Source organism: Pezoporus wallicus, unplaced genomic scaffold (genome assembly GCF_028554395.1).
Source record: "Pezoporus wallicus isolate ANWC-B61680 ecotype Strahan unplaced genomic scaffold, APGP_CSIRO_Pwel_v1 contig_6999, whole genome shotgun sequence".
Taxonomy (NCBI): domain Eukaryota; kingdom Metazoa; phylum Chordata; class Aves; order Psittaciformes; family Psittacidae; genus Pezoporus; species Pezoporus wallicus.
Genome location: NW_026640180.1, coordinates 4,679,047 through 4,699,938, shown reverse-complemented (window position 1 = coordinate 4,699,938; position 20,892 = coordinate 4,679,047). Strand labels below are relative to the sequence as shown.

General features: G+C 41.8%; 2 protein-coding genes across 6 annotated transcripts in view; both read left to right on the top strand.

Annotated features, from left to right (window-relative positions):
- Positions 1-20,892, top strand: part of TRMT10A (tRNA methyltransferase 10A) — a 288,696-nt gene that overhangs the window by 52,018 nt on the left and 215,786 nt on the right. The window lies entirely within an intron of this gene.
- Positions 1-20,892, top strand: part of EMCN (endomucin) — a 55,891-nt gene that overhangs the window by 18,860 nt on the left and 16,139 nt on the right. For all 3 annotated transcript variants that reach the window (XM_057417942.1, XM_057417941.1, XM_057417943.1), the window contains exons 3-8: positions 1,159-1,260; positions 1,563-1,676; positions 8,554-8,700; positions 15,108-15,140; positions 18,160-18,231; positions 19,708-19,803. In XM_057417942.1, the coding sequence (XP_057273925.1) occupies positions 1,159-1,260; positions 1,563-1,676; positions 8,554-8,700; positions 15,108-15,140; positions 18,160-18,231; positions 19,708-19,803 (564 nt within the window). The remainder of the gene's footprint in view (positions 1-1,158; positions 1,261-1,562; positions 1,677-8,553; positions 8,701-15,107; positions 15,141-18,159; positions 18,232-19,707; positions 19,804-20,892) is intronic.

Below are 20,892 nucleotides of genomic sequence, written 5' to 3'. Positions count from 1 at the left end.
AAACTAAGAGAGGAGGAAAACAGTATAACTTGTGTTTTAAAAGTTCTAGTGTGAACATTGCATTTAGAGGTACTCTAGTCGTATCAGAGAAAACGACATGTCACGTCATGATTTGCTCCTATTCTTTCATGTATCCCATCCACAGAAAGAGGTAGTAGGATGCACGTTGGGTTGTTGTCAGGGATTTAAACGAGTCTCTGTAGCTGACAGTAGCACTTTGTATTAGATTACAGAATTGAAAGCTGGACTCCTGAAATTATTAGTTATGGGGGGTTTAGCCCAGATTCATTGCCAGCAATTTGGGCAGTCTCTTCCCTTGAACATGTGCCAGGAGCACATAGGTCCTGCAGTATGCTACCCATGCACAGTAAGACAAACTGGTTTAAACCTTGTTATTGTCTTAGTGATGTTTGGGCAACTCTGTTTTCAACTTTCCATACCAGTGGTAGCTGGAAGTGATCCCTGCTGCCTAAGGGAGCCCTTTTCCTCTTCCTTCAGCCTCCAAGTTTCACCCCTCTGGGGGAGAGAGCACCTAACAAAGGGCAACAAGTTCACCTTGTGGAATATCACACATCAGAGAATACTATCAATCTCATCCACAGAGTCCTAAGCTTTGCTTCACACCTCAAAGAAAGTCCTGCCAGTTGCAAATTTTTCCACAGAAATGTGGGTGCAGAGGAAGCTGGTCTGGGAAAGCTGGGCAGAGAAGACTCAGCCAGGGCTTGAGGTGGACAGTCGAGGAAAAATTTGCACAAAGATTAGTAGAGTCTTTTCCCCTTTGTCTCTCTACCTGTGATATATAGCATGTGCTGCTGTGTGTCACTCCTTTCTGCGGAGCTTACATTCCTTCTCCTGTTAAACAGGTATGCAGTAAAGTGTTGGTCAGCAGTCTAGTCCAGCAGCACAGTGAACCCATCCATCCATGCCAAGCTCCTTTCCCCTCACCTCTTCCCTTGGAAGCCATGCCAAACCTTCCCTCTGACAGCAACCACATGCACTTTGAATCCTTTTTTAAAAAGTGTGGGTAAGAAAGTTCTGGAAGTGCCAGACCTTAAACAGAAATTCACTGCCTTTGTAAGAGAAGGTAGATAGAAGTATGTGATGTTTATTTATGTATGGCAAAATAAATCATTAAAGATGGGAATGCCTTTCTTGCAGTAACCGAAGCTTTAATTGTATCAACTTCACGAGCAACAGCATTTCAAGCACCAGTGCTGACAACAACTGCAATCAGAGCTACAGATGAGTCTATCACAAGCAGTAAGTGAAAATTCTGTGAGCTAATTGTTGATGCTGTTCTAGCATTCATTCAGGAAACAAGCAGCAGGATCTTGTAACTGCATTATCATAGGCTTGTCTTCAGCGGGATAACCCACCTATGGGACACAGAGTGGCTTTCTCTGCAGTGAAGGGAGCCCTGTTCCTGTAGATCTTCAATTTAAATGAAATATATTTTAATAATTTAAAACTAGTCTGCAAGCAAGGCATAGGTGTGTTTTGTGTGTCTGCATATGTATGTATGCAAAAATGAGGAAATAATTTGAATGTCATTCCTTTATTAGGCTCCACACCTTCTACACCTACTGCTACACAACAAATAACACAAGGTACAACAACACAACCACCAGCAGAAGTGACCACTACAGCAGCATATAAAAGTGACAACACAACAAACAGTAAGTGATAATTTCATTGAGCCCTTTCTGATTCATTGTACACTACATCGCTGTAAAACAGTATGGAGCAATAAAAAGAGGTAAAAAAAGAGTAGTTTTGGTTATGGATTTGAAGGTTTGGGAAAGCAGAACTATTCATCCTACAGTATTACTTATCTTTAAAGAATCTCGCCCTAGAATCTTACACAAAGAATATTATACCTTTGATTTGTAGTGGAAGTGTCCTGAAGCCATCACACAGGATTTTAATCTCCCTGTAATTGAGATGTATTTGGAAGGATTTTAATTTTTTTTTTCTTAGGTGGCTGGGTTGGGTTTTTGTAAGTATTTACTAAAAAATAAGTGATTCCCTGCGAGCAGAGTGGTGTCAGAACAGCCCCCTTTGGGTTTTTTATTTTATATATGTTACAATGCTACAGTTACTTATGTTCTATATTATTATGAGTCACAGTACTGAAAGCAGAGAAGTGATACTAATTACCCTGCATCAATCTTAGGAATATATCTCCATGAATCTTCAGAATAATGTGTGCTGGCCCAGCACATCAGATTGGATTCTAGAAAAGGAAAATTTAAAAATCAAAAAGATCCAGCAAGTAGTTGGATTAATTTAACCAAGTATATTAACATCCAAAATGAGCTCAGTAAACTTAAGATGAAATTCAGTCTCCCTTTATTTTGCCTCTGAACTACACTGAAAATATTTGCTCAAGTCTTTTGCTGAACCACAGTTTAGAAATACTCCATTTGTATACCTAATTGACCCAAAAAATTAAAAGTAATTACCTCAGATATTTAACTCAGCAGTCAGTGATACACCAACGTTCTTGGAATTGATATTTAGAGCATCCTGTACTGTCGCAACTTATTAGAACTTGACTTCTTTTCCTTTGGTTTCCTCACCTAAAATGGGAGTCCTATAAAATGGTTTTCATGCTTTCTTCGTGCATACTTTCCTTTAAAGCCACCCCTCACTGACCTGAGCATGCTAAATTGCCTGGAGAGTAATCAACCTTTCAGTTAGTGGTTACATCTTCTGATGCAGCTTTCCCACTGTGCTTGGTGTAAGGAGTAGTCTGATTATCAGCCTGAAGTCTTTTGGGTTTTGGCTAGCCTTTTAAATGCCAGTTTCAGTGAGTCACAGAATACAGTCTGGCCAATGCACAGGCTGCTGAAGTGATACTGAAGGCCACAGAGAATCTTTTTAAGCCTTCATTTATGACACTCCGAGCCTGTCAAAAGCCTGCAGCGTGGCACATCACATTACAGATGCAGTTCCTAGTCCTTTCAGTTTAGCAGAGGTTCTTTGGCTTGTGGGTACCAGAGTGGCACAGCCACCTGGAACTAAACCTTGTTGACAGGTAGAGCTCGCAGCAGAGGAGGGAAAGCTAACAAGGAAAGGCATGCCTGCCAGTACAGCTTAGCTCCATCCACTGCTCTGCACTGATGCTCCAAAACACTGGTGCTGGAGGTATGATAGTGCTGGGGGTACCGCTAGGCCTGGGTGAAAGGTTTTTCACCAACACGCTTTCTTTCCATTCCTCTTAGGTTCTTTTCCCACCAGCTGGAATTCCCCTAGTTACTTGGGTTATTTGTTTTTAAAATTCCTCATTTAAGCTAAAACCTACACCCCAAACCACCAGAACTTGTGATAAAAATGTTGATAAATGAACACAAAACCAGAGCTAACCTGCTTCTCACTCCCCTTTCTAAAAATTGAAAATTAAAGAAGACATTGGAATTGTATTTTCTTTCAATGCTAAGTAGTATTTGGAAAAACTGTGTATGTGAGAACCAATTTTAGTGGGTTTTAAGGCAAAGGCCTGGTCTACCTTTCAAGAAAGTCATAGCCTTGGTTTCAGCCCAAACAAGTGGGACAGGGCACAAGGTAGTGGTTTGGGAACAGGCACGGTGCAGGGGCTGTGTAGATACGGGGTTAGTCCTTGCAAAAAAACCATAGACCCCTCAACCCCTCTGGCTGCTGGCTACAGCCATATCTGTTTCTAACCCATGTATTGGCATGGCAAGCTGCCATTGCCTTCACTGCATCCTCCTAGTCCCTGCCTGTGTCCCCAGCGGTAGCACAGGGCTTGGGAGAGTTGCATTTCCCTGAATCAAGCACAGGCACAGCAAGATTTCTGCTCTCCAAAATGGACAGGAGATGAAGGTTGTCTACTCTCTTTTTCACTAGCACTCACTTCTCCCCCTTTTGGGGCTGGCCATATGGGACTGAGGCAGAAATTGGTGGTGCCTTTATGACACTTCAAAATTTACTTCACTACACCTGATTTTCAATGAAAAGCCAGCAACTCTGTTTTGCAATGGAGGTAACCGCTTTCTCTGCTTCAGTCCCTGCTAAAAGCTTCAGTAAATGATTGCATTCACACAGCAGAGATTTGACAGGGCTTCCTGTCTCTGCTGCAATTTCTGTGGCTGCTGTCACCTTTTATTATAGATTCAGGAAAAGCCCCCAGTGCTCCATACGCTGTGAAATCATGCCAATGACTTTGTCTTTTTTTCTGTTTTAAATCCTCAGTATTCTTTTCCTCTGCAGGCAATAAGTACGATCTCTTCCTTTTTGCCCTCCTGCCCTGTATATTATATTGGAAGATAAGCAATAAAACTTGTCTCTTTAACCTCCTAATTTATTAATAAAGGGGTCAAATCCAGGAGTTCACATTTAGTTAGAAGGTGAGCTCACTTGTGCAGTTCAGGTCCCAAAACAAGAATTTATATGGTGCCACACTACCGCAAGTTTCATCTGCAATCAGGATTTCATATCCTGGGAGACTTAAGAGTTATCAATGAGAATACAAAATGAAATGCAACAAAAAGTATGTTCTTCCTCCCTTCGATATGGAGCAAGCATTTTATGCAAGGTCAGTGCTCAAGGTATTAAATTACAAGTAAGAGTGGATTTTTGGCTGTTGTGTTTCTGATTTATATCATGCCACTCTCCTGGATGATGATACATCATGGTGCAATGAAATATTAAATATTAAGAAGTGGGAAAAGGAAAGAGTGGAAAAGATACTTTTTTCTCTTTTCATCAAACTACAGGTAATTACTTCAGTAAAACTACCACATGAGTGTTATGGTAACGTGTATTGCTCTCAGGTCATTGCCACATGCTATATGAGTATAGCTGGCTGCTGAAACATGTTAGGCAGAAAAATGTTTTAAAACAAATGTTTTTAAATACTTGGGGGTTTTTGCTTACCAGAAAATGTAAAGCTGGCAGACAGCAGATGCACTCAGTCATGGGCTGAAATCTGCTTGGTTACCTCCCTAGCCACTTTTTGTTCCTCCGAATGGACGGGAAGTTGCATTGGGTTTGCTACACTGGGTTTTTTCAAAGCTTTCATGAATGCGCTCGTTAATGCAAATGGTTTCTCAGGTTACTGATTACAGGGGTGAGACCTATATATTTGGTTATGCTAAAGATAGGAGCTCAAGGGAGAAAGTTTAGTCTTCCATCAACAAAGCACTCATGCTGGTATTGTAATGTGGTTTGGGTGCAGTTCCTTCTTCCATGCAAAGGTGTTCCCTTGATTCATTCATTGGCCAAGTAAGGTCTAAACGCATGTACAGATGTGAATATCCTTTGCAATGCATAGACTATATGCAGAGTATTTGCCACTTACTTGAAGCATCTTGTGGTGTTTAAGTTCATTAGGTAACAGTCTGCTGTAAAGCAAATTTAAAGTACTGTTGGGAAATGCCAAAATATATGTGTATTGTGTGTATGCTAAGTAGAAAATCATGCTAAGATCAAGTGAGGGTGTGTGGAATTACAGATGGTTAAAGAAAATAAAGGGTTTTCAGAGCACAAAATGTAAGGAAATACCTGAGATTCAGGCAGCAGCTTTGAGAGCAGTTTCAGACTCGCTGTTGTTGATTATCCCTTTGACAAATACATGTTAACACACTGTCATTTATCCTATCAAAATATCAGCAGGGAGAGCTGCATCACCACCAGGGAGTTCTGCCGCTGCGGCAATCATCCCCATTTGGACAGCTCTTTTACAATCTTTACTGCTTTACCATTTTTATTCATAATCAGCTGTTGACAACAAACCCATTAACCGATGATGCGAGTGCTTTTCGGCAGCAGCAGCAGCAGCCGCCCTTCTCCACTGGACTGCTTTTCTGTGAGCCCAGGCCTCCCCCTGCCAGGCAGGCAAAAATCTCTGCTGCAGCTGGCTGAGCTAAGCGTGATGAATTACTGCAGCGATGTGTCGGTGGGGATGGCAGAACTGAGTCACTGTGTGCCCGCACAGAGTCCCCCGCCTGCTCCCGCGCAGAGCATGGGTACCACAGCAAGGACTTGCACTGTCTCCTCCTGCTGAGATCAAATTAAGCCTTGCATAGATATGAGTTATGGGATTTATCGGAAAAGTAGATTTCTAGCAGGCATACTGCTCTGTCAGCGCTGCCATTGCATACGTGAGGAATGGCTGGATATGGATGCTTCTGTTCCCATAGGCTTTTGGCACAGAATTCAACCTCCTAAGTGTGTTGATGGTAGATTCTGTGCTGTGTATTAGGCGTAAGGCTTGGAAGCTGCTTAAAAGCCACAAGTCAACAGAGAACTGGGTTGCTAGGATTTAATCTTAGGGTAGTACAGTGGAATTAAGGTTGTGTTTTTCATCTTGGAAATGTGCAAAACTGGCATGCAGCCTTTTACACCTCTACTTCACCCCTCAACACCGAGGCGCAGAGCCTGTTCTGCAGTCTACTGAAATAAATGCATCAACCTTCACATTGAGCTCTAGGTAAAGGTGTGAGTCATACCTGGTGCTATCTGAGTAGCAGGAAGAATCTCACCCAGGCTGAATTAAAAACAAAAAAAAGGAAATGCTAGCATTCCTCCCTTCTCAATCCCCTGCCGAGGCATACCCAGCATACAGCCCGTGTTCCCAAGAACAGTCTGTTCTCACAGCTCCCAAACACAAGAGGAGCACCCAGGGCTGGGCTGCTGCCAGGACTGATAGGACGCCTAGAACGTGTGATCCCCATGGGAAAACAGCTCTCCGTGGGGTTACAAGGCAACTGGCTGCCTCCCTCCTCATCTCTCCCACACACCGATTGTTTTGCAGTGTTCACAAAGCATATTTGTGTTCAAATGTCTCTGCACATGAAGGCGTTCAGTTAGTCTGCCTTACTTTTCATTCTCCCATGCAAGCTTTTACTAATTTCTGATAGGAGAGCCACAAGATGCTTGCTGTTGTTGTTGTTACAAGCACATGCATCCTAAAGGGAGAGGGAGGTTCTTTAGGTTTTTTGCTTTTCTTTTAATTGATCTGAGATTAAAATTGAAACATTTTTAAACATTTAAAATATGAGTCTGCATCAACCATAGTAAGAAACAAAAGTGGAAGAAGTTTGCTTTTAAAGATTCACTCAAGACTTCTATGACAAGAATGCAATTCTTGGATCCTTGCATTATACCATAGTAAAAAAATGAGGTAGAGGAGCTTTTTCACTCTACCTCATTAGTCTCTAGTGAAAATTGGAGTTGCATATTGAAGAGGTACAATGCTGAGGTTTCTAGAGGGAGCTGACAGTGAAATTATGCTTTTCATCACTAGAATTCCAATGAAAAGTTTAGGCATTTAAGTTTGTTCTGCATAATTTTTGGTGTGGTTTCCTTCCATGCCTCAGCCTTCAAAGATACCATCCCTGGCTGTCCAGCTCCTCTCAGTTCCCAGTGTTGTATGAATCCCCTGACTCCGGTGACTTCAGCTCACTCTTTCTTGGCTCATTGATTTTTTGAAGCTTGCCTTTCCAAGGTATTGCACTTTATTAACAAGAGAGGAAGTGAAAGGCCAAGTTAAAGGCGTGTGGCGGTAGAAAAGGAAGCTTGGGCACCGAGAGTTTTTCCCCCTGGAAAAAAAAGGGTTCTTTGAAGGGCCAAACTGGTAATCAGTTTCTGAATAAAGTGTGCAATGATGCGTCCCTCAAGATTCAGATGTTGCATGTGCATGATGTTGCACCCATTGCACTAAAGCATGTCTTGAAGTTGTTCTAGTTCTAGTGTTTGAAATTCATATGAAGAGGCACTGAAAACACTTTACAGCTCAGTCACATCTCTGATTTATACCAGAAAGGAAGTATAAGGTTACTCTTGGGCACCCCTATGTTTTATTCATTATGCACTGTCTGTTATGCTGAGGTTTGAGCATAGACATAGGAATTATCACTGTACTGGAACAGCTTACATTCTTTCTTGTTGTCATTTGACGACCTTCAGTTCCCTGGGCTCAATCTTGGACTCACCTTGGGCTGGAAATCTTGTGACAAAGGTGGCCTTGATCCTCTATTGACTGTGTGACAGCAGAATTAAGACACTTTAATTTCTCACACATTAATATTCAGGGATGTATTATTTCCTAGGCCTTAACAGCACCGAACAAAGTAATTAACTCTGCACTTAATTACAAACCTTAAAACTTTTTACACTACCACATTATGCGACAGTTATGGCTGAAGCTTACTTTTTATTTATTTTGTTTAAAATGAAGGTGAACGATAGAGGAAAGTAAGCAACTTCTCTCTTCTGCTCATATTGCTTTTGGTGCAATACTGTCTAGTCATTCAGTGCTTCCAAGTCAGAGCTCTAGGTTGTCTTCTGCACAGGTGTGAGGCTCTTTCTGATGCTAGGATGTAGTTTAAAGATGACCCAACTATGCCAGTAGTAACAACCCCATACCCATAGGAATGGTTCATCACTTGACAAGCAGTTACCAGAAGCTGTAGTGCTTTCTGACCTGAAGTCTCTTTTATGATGGTGCCAGTTTTTGTCTGAGGGATGGTCCAGGATTTAACCCAATGCTTATAGAAGTGTATCTTGCCTGAATATTTGTCTCATTTCCAGCAACACAAGCAAATGGAACACAGTTGGCACAAAATGAGAGTTCAGATGCTTCATCCACTAAGGGATGGTCTTCTTCATCCACTGAGGGATGGTCCTTTTCATCTACAATCTCTCTACAAAAAAACGCTTCTGCTCCTGGAACCTCAGGTAAGTCTTGAAAACATGCACTCTATTTTCCTATGCAAGCAGTTAAAAAGATGAAAATCATTTTGAATCTTTTCTTCATGTGCTGTGCATTGTCCTGGAATGAGGGCCACCTCTTTGTTAATGAAGGGTACACTGTGGCTATCTCATCTAGCTATGAAATTATGATGAGCGATGGGTGAACTTCAAAACATTCAGTTGGGATACTCAGTGTCATTACAGGAGGATATGAATTACTAAAGGTAATAGCGATCTTTATATATGCTGTATGTGGTCACTGTGTAGCACTGCCAGAGGAGGTCATTAAGATAAATTCTCTGGCTGCAAAACAAAGGAGACAAAGGAAAAAACAGCTATAATTTTTACAATTGTTAATAAATCTGGAGGGCAAGTTAATGCATATTACCAACTAAATGACATTGTTCAAAGTACAACATGGTCACATGCAAGGTCAAAAAGATATTAATCTTTCCCAACTCCAGTCTTGTTACATTGTTTTTCTGGGGGCGTGTTGATGTATTTGTCCACTAAACAACACAGTGTAGATGCCAGGTTATAAGAGTGATCATTTATTAATCTTCTAGCTGGCTTAACTTTCCCAGATTTTGAAGAACCACTTATTCAGGTTTTCTTAAGGTCTCTTGGGTCTTCACTCAATATTTACTTTCAGCTACATGTGTATAAATCCAATGAGGACACTCACTTTGTTTGCATATCCCAATTATTATTCATGTTTAACATCCCCCAAGGGGTACAAGCCTTTTTACAACCTCTGAATTGTGTTTGTGGGAGATAAGCGTGCACATGTACTGTGATTTTTAACTCATAGAGGATAGGACTGGATATAAAAATGGAGTAACGTCATATTCCCAGTATGCATTAAAGCACTTGGAAACATGCAAAAAGATATTATAATAGTAAACATTTTAAGGAAGTTGAATGTGTATTTTTTAATGTTTAATCCAAGGTCAATGATTTAGAGAGGATTCTTCACAATTATTTCAGTAAGCCTATGCCCCATAATGCATATATTGTGAGCTGTAGTGATTATCCCGCTAGGTTTTGTGTCTTTTGGCAGACGCGCATGGTATGGAAACCTTATCATCGGTACACTGTGATAAAAGCAGTAAATTACAGTGTTTTTAATTAAAGGCTCTCTCACACAGGTAAATCTTCCAGGTTAAAATGAAATTGTAATGCATACCTGGGTATGGATCACACATATTGAATTACCTTTTACATTGTTTGCATAATTACAGTTTACATTTAAAATTTGCCCAGAAAATTTCACAACTTTCCTTGGGTCTGTTTGTGGAAGTCATTATCTTACCCAGCTCACCTTGCTGTAAAACCACTAAATCTTGAGCTCAGGAACTGCCCAAGATTCTTGGCTGAGAAAGGCCCATCTATCCGGGGGGGGATCAGTCATAGACAGCACTCTGAGTTCCCATAAAACTGCCATTTCAAAATCACTTTCTCCTGCACCAGGATTTCCACATTTACACTTTCCTATCTCCTCACCAGCTCTTCGCTTCTTTCTTGCAGCTTAAATATGCAAGAAATTCCATTACTCACCCTGATGAGTTTGGTAACTTATCCCAAATGGGTGCACATTTAGACCACCCTTGCTCCCTTATTCTCTGTATACATTAAAAACTTTAAGAAAAATATGTTATGATTCCCTCTAAACAGATTTATTCCCCTATGTGAAGTCACTCGGGGCCAAGGGAAGCCATATGCTGTGCTGTACCCTAATAACTTTTAAAGCAATGCAAGCATGAAGCCAGTTGTTTCATCCTGTGCTGAGATTAGAAGAAATGCTGACTCTGTCACAGCCATTAGATTATTTCTTCCCAGCTCTTTGGAATTTCATTCAGAGCCTTATATAGGAGCTGAACGCCTTGTGTTCACTAGTGCAGAGGCTGGTAGCCTCAGTGGGGCTGGTGCTGCAGCCCATAAGGGATAGAAGAGCTTGCAAGCCAAAGGCACCCAAGCCACAGCTTCTGCACAGCAGCTCAGGGGAAGACAAATTAATGTGATATTGGTCCAAAATGGAGTGTTTTTATTTGATATGCTCAACCAAAATAATCCAGCTGGCTAGCCTCAATGCAAAAGAATATATATAGTTTAGAGACCATTTTACATTTTTTTTTAAAAATGCCATTTTGCTGAGAAGGTCCTTTGTCGCTGCAGAAATAAAGCACATTTTGAAGAGAAATTTCCAATCAGCCGTATCAAAAGATCAGGGTGTGGGAGGAGTGCCACAGAAAGCTGGAGAGGGACTGAAATGAGTGGGGGAGCCTAGCAAACAACTTGGAGAAACATCAGAGAACACTATTGCTTGCTGTATTAAAGAAGATTGAAATCACCAGCCACGGAGGAGGGACTGCGTAGTGTTCACCAAAGCTAGAGAAGGCAATAGGGATTGTTTGCAGCAAAGAGAGCAACCTGCATGCTTGCCGTTGACACATACATTTCTCTAACTTTGGCTGTCATGTGTAATATACCTCCTACTCATGCTCCACCTCCACAGAGGCTTGCTTGCTAATATTAATTTTGTCCTTTTGTTCAATTAACAAAAACTTGGAGATGTAATGGATCAGCCAGGGTCTAAATACATCCAAGGCACTGCAAGTGTTGTAGTATTTTTTCTGTGACCTAAAAACAACAAAAGCCTTAGAGCTGAAGTTCACCCAGCAGGGTGGTAAGATCAAATGATCTATTATAATAAACTGTCAGATGAATCAACCTGCTGCATCTATTGATATCTTTATTGCACTCCTCCAATTATAAATCCTACTCACTTCATTCGCGGGATGCAGTTCCCTCAGAAAAATACTTATGAGTAAGACAAGGAGGGTTTGACTCTTTCTGTAAGCAAACTGTGTAGGAACTCTGGATAATGATATTAGGTAAAAAAAATCCCACTGTATCTTCAGCTTCTTCACAAAGAGACCTACACAAAAATCGAAGTGCCTGGGAGATGGAAAATACAACAAAGCCTCAGATAATGCACTCACTCTATAGCATGGTCAGGGCAAGGAGGGGTTTTTTAAAGTTCTTAATTTTGCTTTGATTGCTTTAATTTATACTGTGGTATCCCCTTCTGAGTAATCAGCCAAATTTATTAGTTTGTTTTGCCAGTGAACACAGTTTCATGTGGCTGCCTTCCAGAAACAGAAGCAGCAAACTGCGGGGTATCCAAGCTGCTTAGGTTGCGGTCATTGGAGAACAGAGTGGGGAGAGGTTAGCTATTGGTCTTTTTCTCCATCTGTCAAGCTTCTAACTAGTGCTGAACTGGCTCAGGCAGGTAGTTTCAAATCAAACCACTGTCACGTGCCAAATTTGTTATCCTTGTCCTCCTTATTGCACATTGAGGACTCAGCACAGCCAGTGTTGCACACCTCACTTCTCATGATGAATCTGGAAATCTTCCCAGATTGTATATGCAGAGCATCTGCCCCCTAACTCACAGCCCTAGAGGGTGCCATAAGCTCTGAACAGGCAGTTACAACAACTATGGTAGCTATGTTAGTAAGCAAAATGCTGCCTTTCCTTCTGTCCTTCTCTTTCTATAGAACAGCAGCATGTGACCATACCAGCAGAAGGGGCACTGGATGGTTATTTAGAAAATGCAAACTGAAAGCACCTGCTGAACTGCTCTGATAAGCACAGCTTTGTTTGTGTGGCAGGGCTGAGCAATCTCTGAACAGAGGGTGAGCTGGCGTTTTGCTTGCATACTGGAGATGCGAGAGAGAGAGAAGGGCAGGAGATTTTTCCTGTTTAATTTTTCATGCTCTAGCAGGATCTGGGTGAGATGTCTTTGGGAAAGATGCTTGTAGTGCTAGTGCTTGTAGATGTGTGCTGTCTTTAAAGAATAACATGTTTTTTATCTGGGATCATCGCTGCTGTCTGGTTTTATTGCAGTGCTGAGGTCTGGCTAGGATAGCAGTGTGGTTTCGGTTGTGCCTGCAGATAGGGAACTGCAGATCACCCGACCCTTCCTGTTCACAGAGCCTACTGTTACCCGCATACAGCTTTGACCAACCTTAATTCTTTGGGATAGACTTCAGTATCATCTTGGGCTCAACATGCTCTTTCTATTCATTTATTTTCCCTAATCTGAGCCAGGGCGGTTCACTTTGTTTGCATGAGTGAAGTTAAGGGTGAATGTATAATTATGTTACAATCTTGAGGGGTGAGGAGCTCTTGGGTAAGCTCAGATTCCATCAGACCCAGGAGACAAGGTCTGAAGTTTCATAGAGGAGTGACCTATTTGTAAGACTTGACAAGGTCTTCTGTCTTTCTCCAAGAATATGCACACACAGGACTTTATAGTTTGCCAGTTCAGCCGTTGTGGTGTGACCTCATGGTACTTTTTGTCATGGGATCCCACTCCTTATAGGCTTAAGGAATGGCAGTATTTGAGTGACAAGCAATTATATCATATTTGGATGTTTCCTTAATGCCAGCCATGTGTCCTGCTGCATTCTGTACTGTGCGTCATTACAAACCTCCTTTGACAGGCGAGTTATTAATTTCCAAAAAGCTTTTCTTTGGCCCTTGTTGTTAATGTTACTCAAATATGCTATAAACAATGCTTAATGAATCATTACAGAGATCCTCTCTGCACAAGGTGACATTGCTTTTTGCAGATGGATTGATGACATGATAAAAAGCTTAGGAAAAATGTTTGCTCTGGATCTTAGGAAGCCAGGGTAAGATAGCTGTATACCTTCAGAGTACTTAGCATTACTCATATTTAGTATGCTCAAGCAGAGCTCTTACTGCTGACTTTTGAGTACTTGGGTTTTTAATCTGAATGTGCTTTTCATGCAGGTTTGTGATTACAATGCGGTTAAAGCTCTGTCCCATATATCATTCGTAAAAGTGGTTATTTGCACCCTGGTGGCTCAAGTGATCTATGTTTTTAATTGGGTATAGAGAGGATGAAAAACAAGAGCAGCCATTCTGGTCTTCGAAGAGTACATTAACAGCAGCAGAATGATGTGTTTCATTTGTAGAACAGCTCCAGTAGTAGGAGCTGTCTTTGTGCAAAGCATCAGTCCAGAGCACAAAAAAGTGCAGCAACGGTGTATGAGTGAATCTGTACTCCCCTGGGACCCCAGACGGAAGAGGAGCAGCACTGCAATCCTAGGCACTCAGGGGAGAAGCCTTATGCCTGTCTGGATTTACAGCTGCTTTCATGCCACTCCATCTGCAGTCTCTCCAACTGGCACAGCTGGGACACAGAGGATGTGCTGGTGGGTTATGTCCTCCCAGGGAGCTCCTGGGATTAGGTCAGATGCTCCACATTTTCCCCAGGTGCTGCGGCGGCAGTGAACCCTGAAGAGACCCAGCAAGGGGGGGTTTATGGTGCCTTCCAGCCTACAGGAAGGTGACCAAACGCTGTGATTTATACCTCAAAATACTGAATGACTGCTGAGGATGTAGTGCCTGAGGGATTTTTTCCCATGGTAGCTCCAGTAATCCAGTGTGAGAGGCCTCACCAGGTGGGCAGAGGGCCAGTCACTCGTCCCTGGCAAGAGACAGTCTGTCTTGTACAAACGCATTAATGTTTTGCTGCCAGTTCACGCAGGTGTCTATTCTCAAAGACACAGGTGAGTTAGGTGCCCAACTCCCTTTGACTGTAGAGTGATTGCAGGAGAGATTTAATGCAAAGTAATAAAAATCACTCTGGGAGTGATGGTTGCCTGTGGCTAGCCTCCAAATGTGAAGTATTCACAGCCGCCTTAATTTCCAAGCCTGCTATAGTCTAGACTCACAAAAGCAGTAGCATACTAACAAAAGGCTAACAAAAAAAAACAGTGTTCTGCACCAAAACCTTATGAAGTGGCTGGGGGAAGCTGCCAGGAGTGGGCCAGTAAGCACTGTGCACTCTGCAAGGTCCATTTCTTTCTCATTACCGGTGCCTCTTACTCCTACTGCTTGGCAGCCTGTTAGCCAAAAGCACCAAGTTAATTAATGAAGAGTCATTTTTAAAGGCTTCTGTGACAATTGAAGATATGTCTCAATTAGGCAGTTGAGTTTCTTTTATTAAAATGCTTGTCACTTAAATGCCAGCTATTGCTCCCAGATGTTTGATTGGTTTTGGCAAGAGGAATTTCTTAAGAATGTTATCAGTTAATGCAGGATTTTCTTCTCTTGAGCAGAATAACAACCTAGCATAGGCTGGACTTTGGATTCTGTTCTCATCTCTAAGGGATGTCTGTAGACTTTCACAGCTTGGACTTTCTAGGCTTGGGAACGGTGTCAGACTGCCAGTACTGGGGCAGCATTGCTTGTGGGTTTAGTGAGCATGTTGCTAGGGCCTGTCAGTTTGTATGATGTGAAGACTCCAGGCATCTAAAACAGATACTAACAAACCTGTTCCTTCTGTTTTATTGCAGGCCTTCACGTGAGTTCACCAACACAATCAACAAGTAAGAGCAATAGAAGAGTTTGCTCTGTGCACACTGATGAAAAAGGCTGATGTAGGGTGGGAGGGGGGCAGCCTGAAATGTAGTACAGAGAAGCAGAGGAATGATGTTCGTGTAGCAATGCATAACTTTGCTGTGCCTTCAGCTGAATGCCATTGTTGGACTAGCAGATACTGAAAAGAAAACAGGGTGGGAGCACAAAAGAAATATCAGGTCTGGCATATTGCATGATGCAATGGGAAACTGATATAAATAGAGTGTTTACCAAGGAGCTTGTTCTTGTCAGTGGCTCTTATTCCTCGTCCTGTGGTCAGAAGCAGCAGCTGCCAGGGTAAGGCAAGAGTTTCCTGTGCTAGTGAACCTGTATTGTCCTGTTTTCCTTTCTCTGGGCTTATCAGGAAACAGTCCCTTCTGTACTGGTCCCTACAGTTCTTGCTGCTGCTGCCAGCAAAATCTTGTCTCTCATGTTACCATGATGTATATATTACTCCAATTAACTGTTATTCTGATCCCAGATCATTCCATAGCTGGAAAATATCTTTCAGACTCACTTTCCAGATTCAGAGAAAGTAGACAGGATGGGCTGGCTTGTAAGAAAATGGTTAACTGAGTTAAAGGTTTTAACTCCTTAACCCATGCTATTACATGTCCTATTTCAAGTAGTTAATAGGCTAACCTATGGATTTTCTTTCCTGCATTACTCGCATCTTGGTCATTTAACAGAGAAAAAGGAAAACAACCAATGGATTTGAATCCTCAGTTTTTCTCCTGTAGAGATGCTGCACAAATGTGGGGATATACATTCATGGTTTTCAGTGTCATTTGTTTCTGTTGACATTTTCAGTCAGTATCCAGGATAACTCATTGCTGTGATAATTGCCTGCTTGCCCTGCATATCATGTAGTATATCAGGTAAGGTAGCAAAAAGGGCAGTAGTATTTCCCTGGGAAATCCAAAGCAAACACATGGAATTACGCATTCAGAAGAATTATTTCAGTCACTTGATGATGGCTCACAGTTTCCATCCTTACATTATCACCCCTCAGCAGACAGGCACCACAGGAGAGACAACTTCTGTTTTAAAGAAACAGCAATTTTTCAGAGATAAAGGTCTCAGGCAATGATTGTTTCCTACACTGTAGCATCAGATTGTCTCAGCTGTGGCTGCATTGTTAAGGCATCACACAAGCATGCAGTAAGTGATCATTTTTCCCCAGGAGGCTTCATTCTCTAGCCAGACAAATTGGGGGGGGGGGGGGGGGGGGGGGAAGGGGAGGAAGGAAAGGAAATAGAGACGCTAAATAATCTGCCCAAAATTCACACAGCTGCACAACATCGAAACAGAAATGAAAACACAGTGTTCAAATCTTTCCCTTTGCACTACCAGTCAACCCACATAAATTTTTAAGTAGGACTACGTGGGTCCTAGTTACCTGAAAAATCCAGTATACTGGCATATCCAGTGGAGAAACTGGACCCTGATTGTTCTCTGCTTTGCTTCTCTTGCATCAGACAGCTTACTCTTACAAATCTAAACAGGCTCTTATGGTGTGATAACTGGAATTTGGGCAAAAGGAGAATAGTGGAGGAAAAGCAATCACCAACACATGTCTCAATAGTGGGCCTGAGTTTAAAATCAGTGTAGCAAGGAAGAGGGAATCTTGTATGGTAGGGACAAACAAACCTTGTTTGTTACTCTAATTCAGTGGTCTAGAGTTACAAGTATTGCCTATTCAAAAGCTTCTGAAAAAGTAGGGACATGTCATTCAGAGACTTAGCAGAATAAAATTGCATTCTAGCCCTCAAAATGGCTCTGAGAAATTAGTTTTAATGCCTCACTTAATTTCTTAGTTTCCACCCATCAATTTGAGCTGCCTTCTGTTCTTTGGAAGGGAAACCATGCATCCCTACAGGTGCAGGGTATGAGTGGATACCTGAGCAGTGGATCAGAGCCTGCAACAAAACCTCAGTGGCCGCTATTGTGTTCTCGCTACTTACATACAGAGCTATACTCTCTACTAGGACCTCTGCTTAAAAGACCATCTTCCCTACCTTCCCTGGGCACCTTTGCTTGGGAGCCATTTCTGATACTTAAATGAGAAGTGGAAATGGTTGCCTTGCGCTACTGTTGTCCAGCTGGTCATAGAATCATAGAATCAGTTAGGTTGGAAAAGACCTTTAAGATCACCAAGGTCAGCCGTTACCCCAAGACTCCTACCCAGGGTCGGCTTCTTCAGCAGCAGCAAGCACATGTCTACTCAAGCTTCCATTCAATATGGGATAAAATCCTGTGTCCTGTATAGTGTCATTAAGGAAGCACCGAGGTTGGTAGGTTTTTTTCTCTGTAGAAGTTCAGTGATTATTTTTTCACTTAGGTAGCAAGTATTTCAGTTTGTTGATGCTTGACTCAGATTCAGATTAGCACCTGAAGGTAGAATTGCGTTCCTTTAAACCCTGTCCTAAAAAATGCCCCAGAAGCTCCCAGCAGTCATTGCTACCCTCAGATGTGTCAGAGAAAGCACACACATCCCCTTCTAGCACTCAAATCTCAAGAAAATCAATAGCTATTAATGTTGCACCTCTTTGGACTACTTCACCTACTATTAGCATTTCTTTTTCATTAGCAATGGACTATTTTGGTCTTTCTTCTTTTGGAGGCAGGTCTCATTTTCTCTCTCTTGCTTGTTTATTTGCTTGTCAAAAGTTTTCCTCTAATGTTGAACATTACCTTAAACTCCTAAAAGTGAGAAAGTGTTGCTTATAACCTGTAAGTGGACAAGCAGATGATCCTAGGGAAGACTGACCTATGAAAAGTGTGTTTCTTCTAGACCATACTAGATAAACTTTTCCACCCCTCTTGCTGAGTTACCCAGGTGGTATTAGAAGAATTATAGATGTGGAGCACCAAATGATTCCAGAACTGGGGATACAAAAATTGCTTGGGGAGGGTAATTTTCCAGGGGGAGTGTTTGGGGAGTTCTGGCAATTGCATGTTAACCTGAAAGATTATATCTTTTTGCAAATCTAGGTTTTTACAGTCCTGAAAGCACTCCTGAAAACAAGAAAGGGACAGGGAGTGACAACCACTATTCTAGTGAGTGTTCCTATTTTATTGTCCAGCTTTTGAGTTTTCAGTCAATCAGTTTGGTTTTCCATGAATGATTGTGGTACTGGAGAAATTAAGCTGGCAGTTTTATTTTCAGCCGTACCAGATGTAGACCCTATTACAAACCCAATTTAACTGCCTGCTACAAAAATTCTCTCAAAGAGAAGCAGAGCTTAACAAGTTGACAAAACTCTCACTGGAGAGCAGCACAGTTATTTCCCAGGACTGATTCAAAGCGATAAAACTGGGGAAGAAATGTGAACAGAGTCATTCACTGTAAGAGAAGACCCAGGGAAACACGTGGAAATGCTGTTATATACCATTCTGAATACGTATGATATGAATATGTTGTTCTGAATGTACTATTTAAATATACTGCTCATATTGTCATGGGAGAGAAGGGCTAGGAGGGAGTCTTCTGCAGACTCTTCAAGCACTTGATGTTTGATGCATGTTACTTAATCTTTTATTTTAATATTATGCATCTCTAGGGCAAGAATGTTGCTGCAGATCTGCTATTTCCTACCCAAAGTACTGGCTTAGCAAAATATGTTTGATGTTTTTCTACTCTAAACCTTTCTCAGGGTTCTCCCTCAAGTTCTGCAGATGCACACACACGCATATATGTATGAATATTAAATATTAATCGCATCAAAAGCCATTGAAGATAGCTGATGCTGTGGAAGGCTGTGGGAATGCAGACCCAGCCTCCCCTGACACATGGCTTAGACTACATTTAAATGTGGCCAACCACTGCCAGCAAAACGATAAATGAGGAGAAACTGGGCTTATGTATTTCCCCATGAAAGCTTCTCCTCATTACATAATTCTTTCCTTTTTGCTTCTTGGCTGGGAAACACCTGTCAGGAAATGGCAGATGGTGGGAAATAATAAAAGGAAAGAAATGTCCTCATTTAAAAAGGAGATCTTGCATTTTTTATCCCTGGTTGTAAGTGCTGTGGGGAATGTTACTGAGTTATGTAACTCCTTAGTGGCTTTCTGGGTGTACAACATTAAAACAGAAATAATCGCTTCAGTTGCTGAATTTTGGATGAGTCTTGTTTTCAAAAAAGAGGAAAAAATAAGTTGCATGTATCAAAAAATTATTCCTGAAACACGACTGTTTTGCAAAACTTTTGGGGGCTGTCAACACTGGGGGTGAATTGTGAATATTTTGGTGGAGATGATGGTGTCAGTTCCACAGGGCACTGTTAAGTGTCAGGGAAGGACTAAGGCTGGGGGAAGGAAAGCACCTAAATACCCCTCCACAAAGGCTGTAAGCCTGAGGCTCAGTGGGTGTGGGAGGAATAACATGAACGAGTAGGTTACCTTGCTCCAGAGAAGCCAGTAATGTTTGATGAAGCGGAGCTGGTGCCTCTCACCTTTGTGCATGCAAGTGCCTGTACCTGGAGACAATGCAAGCCAGGGGCAGCAGGCAAAATTATGCTGTTGGTTCTTTTGCAGGTGTTATCTTGCCAGTCGTCATCACCTTGATAGTTATTACCCTCTCTGTCTTCTCACTGGTGTCTTTGTACAGAATATGCCAGAAGAAAACTCCAGGTATTTGGCTTGCTTTCTCTGAAGGTGAAAAAGATCAATATGCTTTTTATTATTAAAGATCTCTGGGGTCTTTTTAGACTACCTTAGCCATAGATGTTGGAGTAGTCTGATAGGAAAGTTTCTTGTATTTCAAAGTATTTTGCCTGAAGTAGGAAAATAACGCTTCATTTTCAAAATCAGCAGGAAGAACAGAGGGAGCAAACAGGTCTCTGAATTTTGGAGAATATATAACGCTGTAAAGCTTTTTGTTCATGCTTTTGCAGCTACAGAGAGCTAACAAACAGCTGTGCTAACACAGTCGATCAGGTAGAAAAAGACAGTGAAAACTAAGTTTGGAGATATTGTTTAACAAAATCACTATATTTATTTTATCTCTGTTCTAGATACAGGCAAAGGAATATCAGTGCTTTCTTTTAGGAAATACCTGCTATATACACACATACTCATATATGTGCTACATGTAAGTTTTCCAGTTACAGAATAATGTACATGGGAACAAAATTCCTGAGCAAAAAATGTTTCCAGAAACATTTTGACAGAGCTGCTAAAGCCAGTATGTTTCCCTGCTGTCCACAAAATACTTCAGATAACGGGGTATAATTCCATTAGCCAAATGTTTCCAAAAGTTTCGTGAGCAGGCCACAGGCAAGTGTAATTCTCCATTAAATGAACACCCAGCTCTGAATCCAGACTGTGTTTTATTTCTCCCTGTGAATTGGCATGAGTTAGGAGACCTGTGCAGATTTTCAACTGTGAAATCACTGGGACTTGGAAATATAAAATCACAGCAGGGTGTTGAAGCTGTAGACCAAGGCTAACAGTGTGTCGCAGCCAATTTAGCCAATGACATGGAAAACCAGTCCCAGATAAACAGAGGAAGGTGCGATCCCTGCTTTGGAAATTACTGAATATTTGGAGTCAAGAGGTAAAGGTATGAGGTGAGGAACATGTCCTTGCCAGCCTCCCCCGTGCACAAATGCCGGCAGGCATGGTACTGGCAAATTTATTTGGAAGCTAGATTAGATAGGTATCTGTGGTGCTTCCCGTAGGATTTGCCCAGGCCTATCCAATGTGCTTCCTCCACAGATG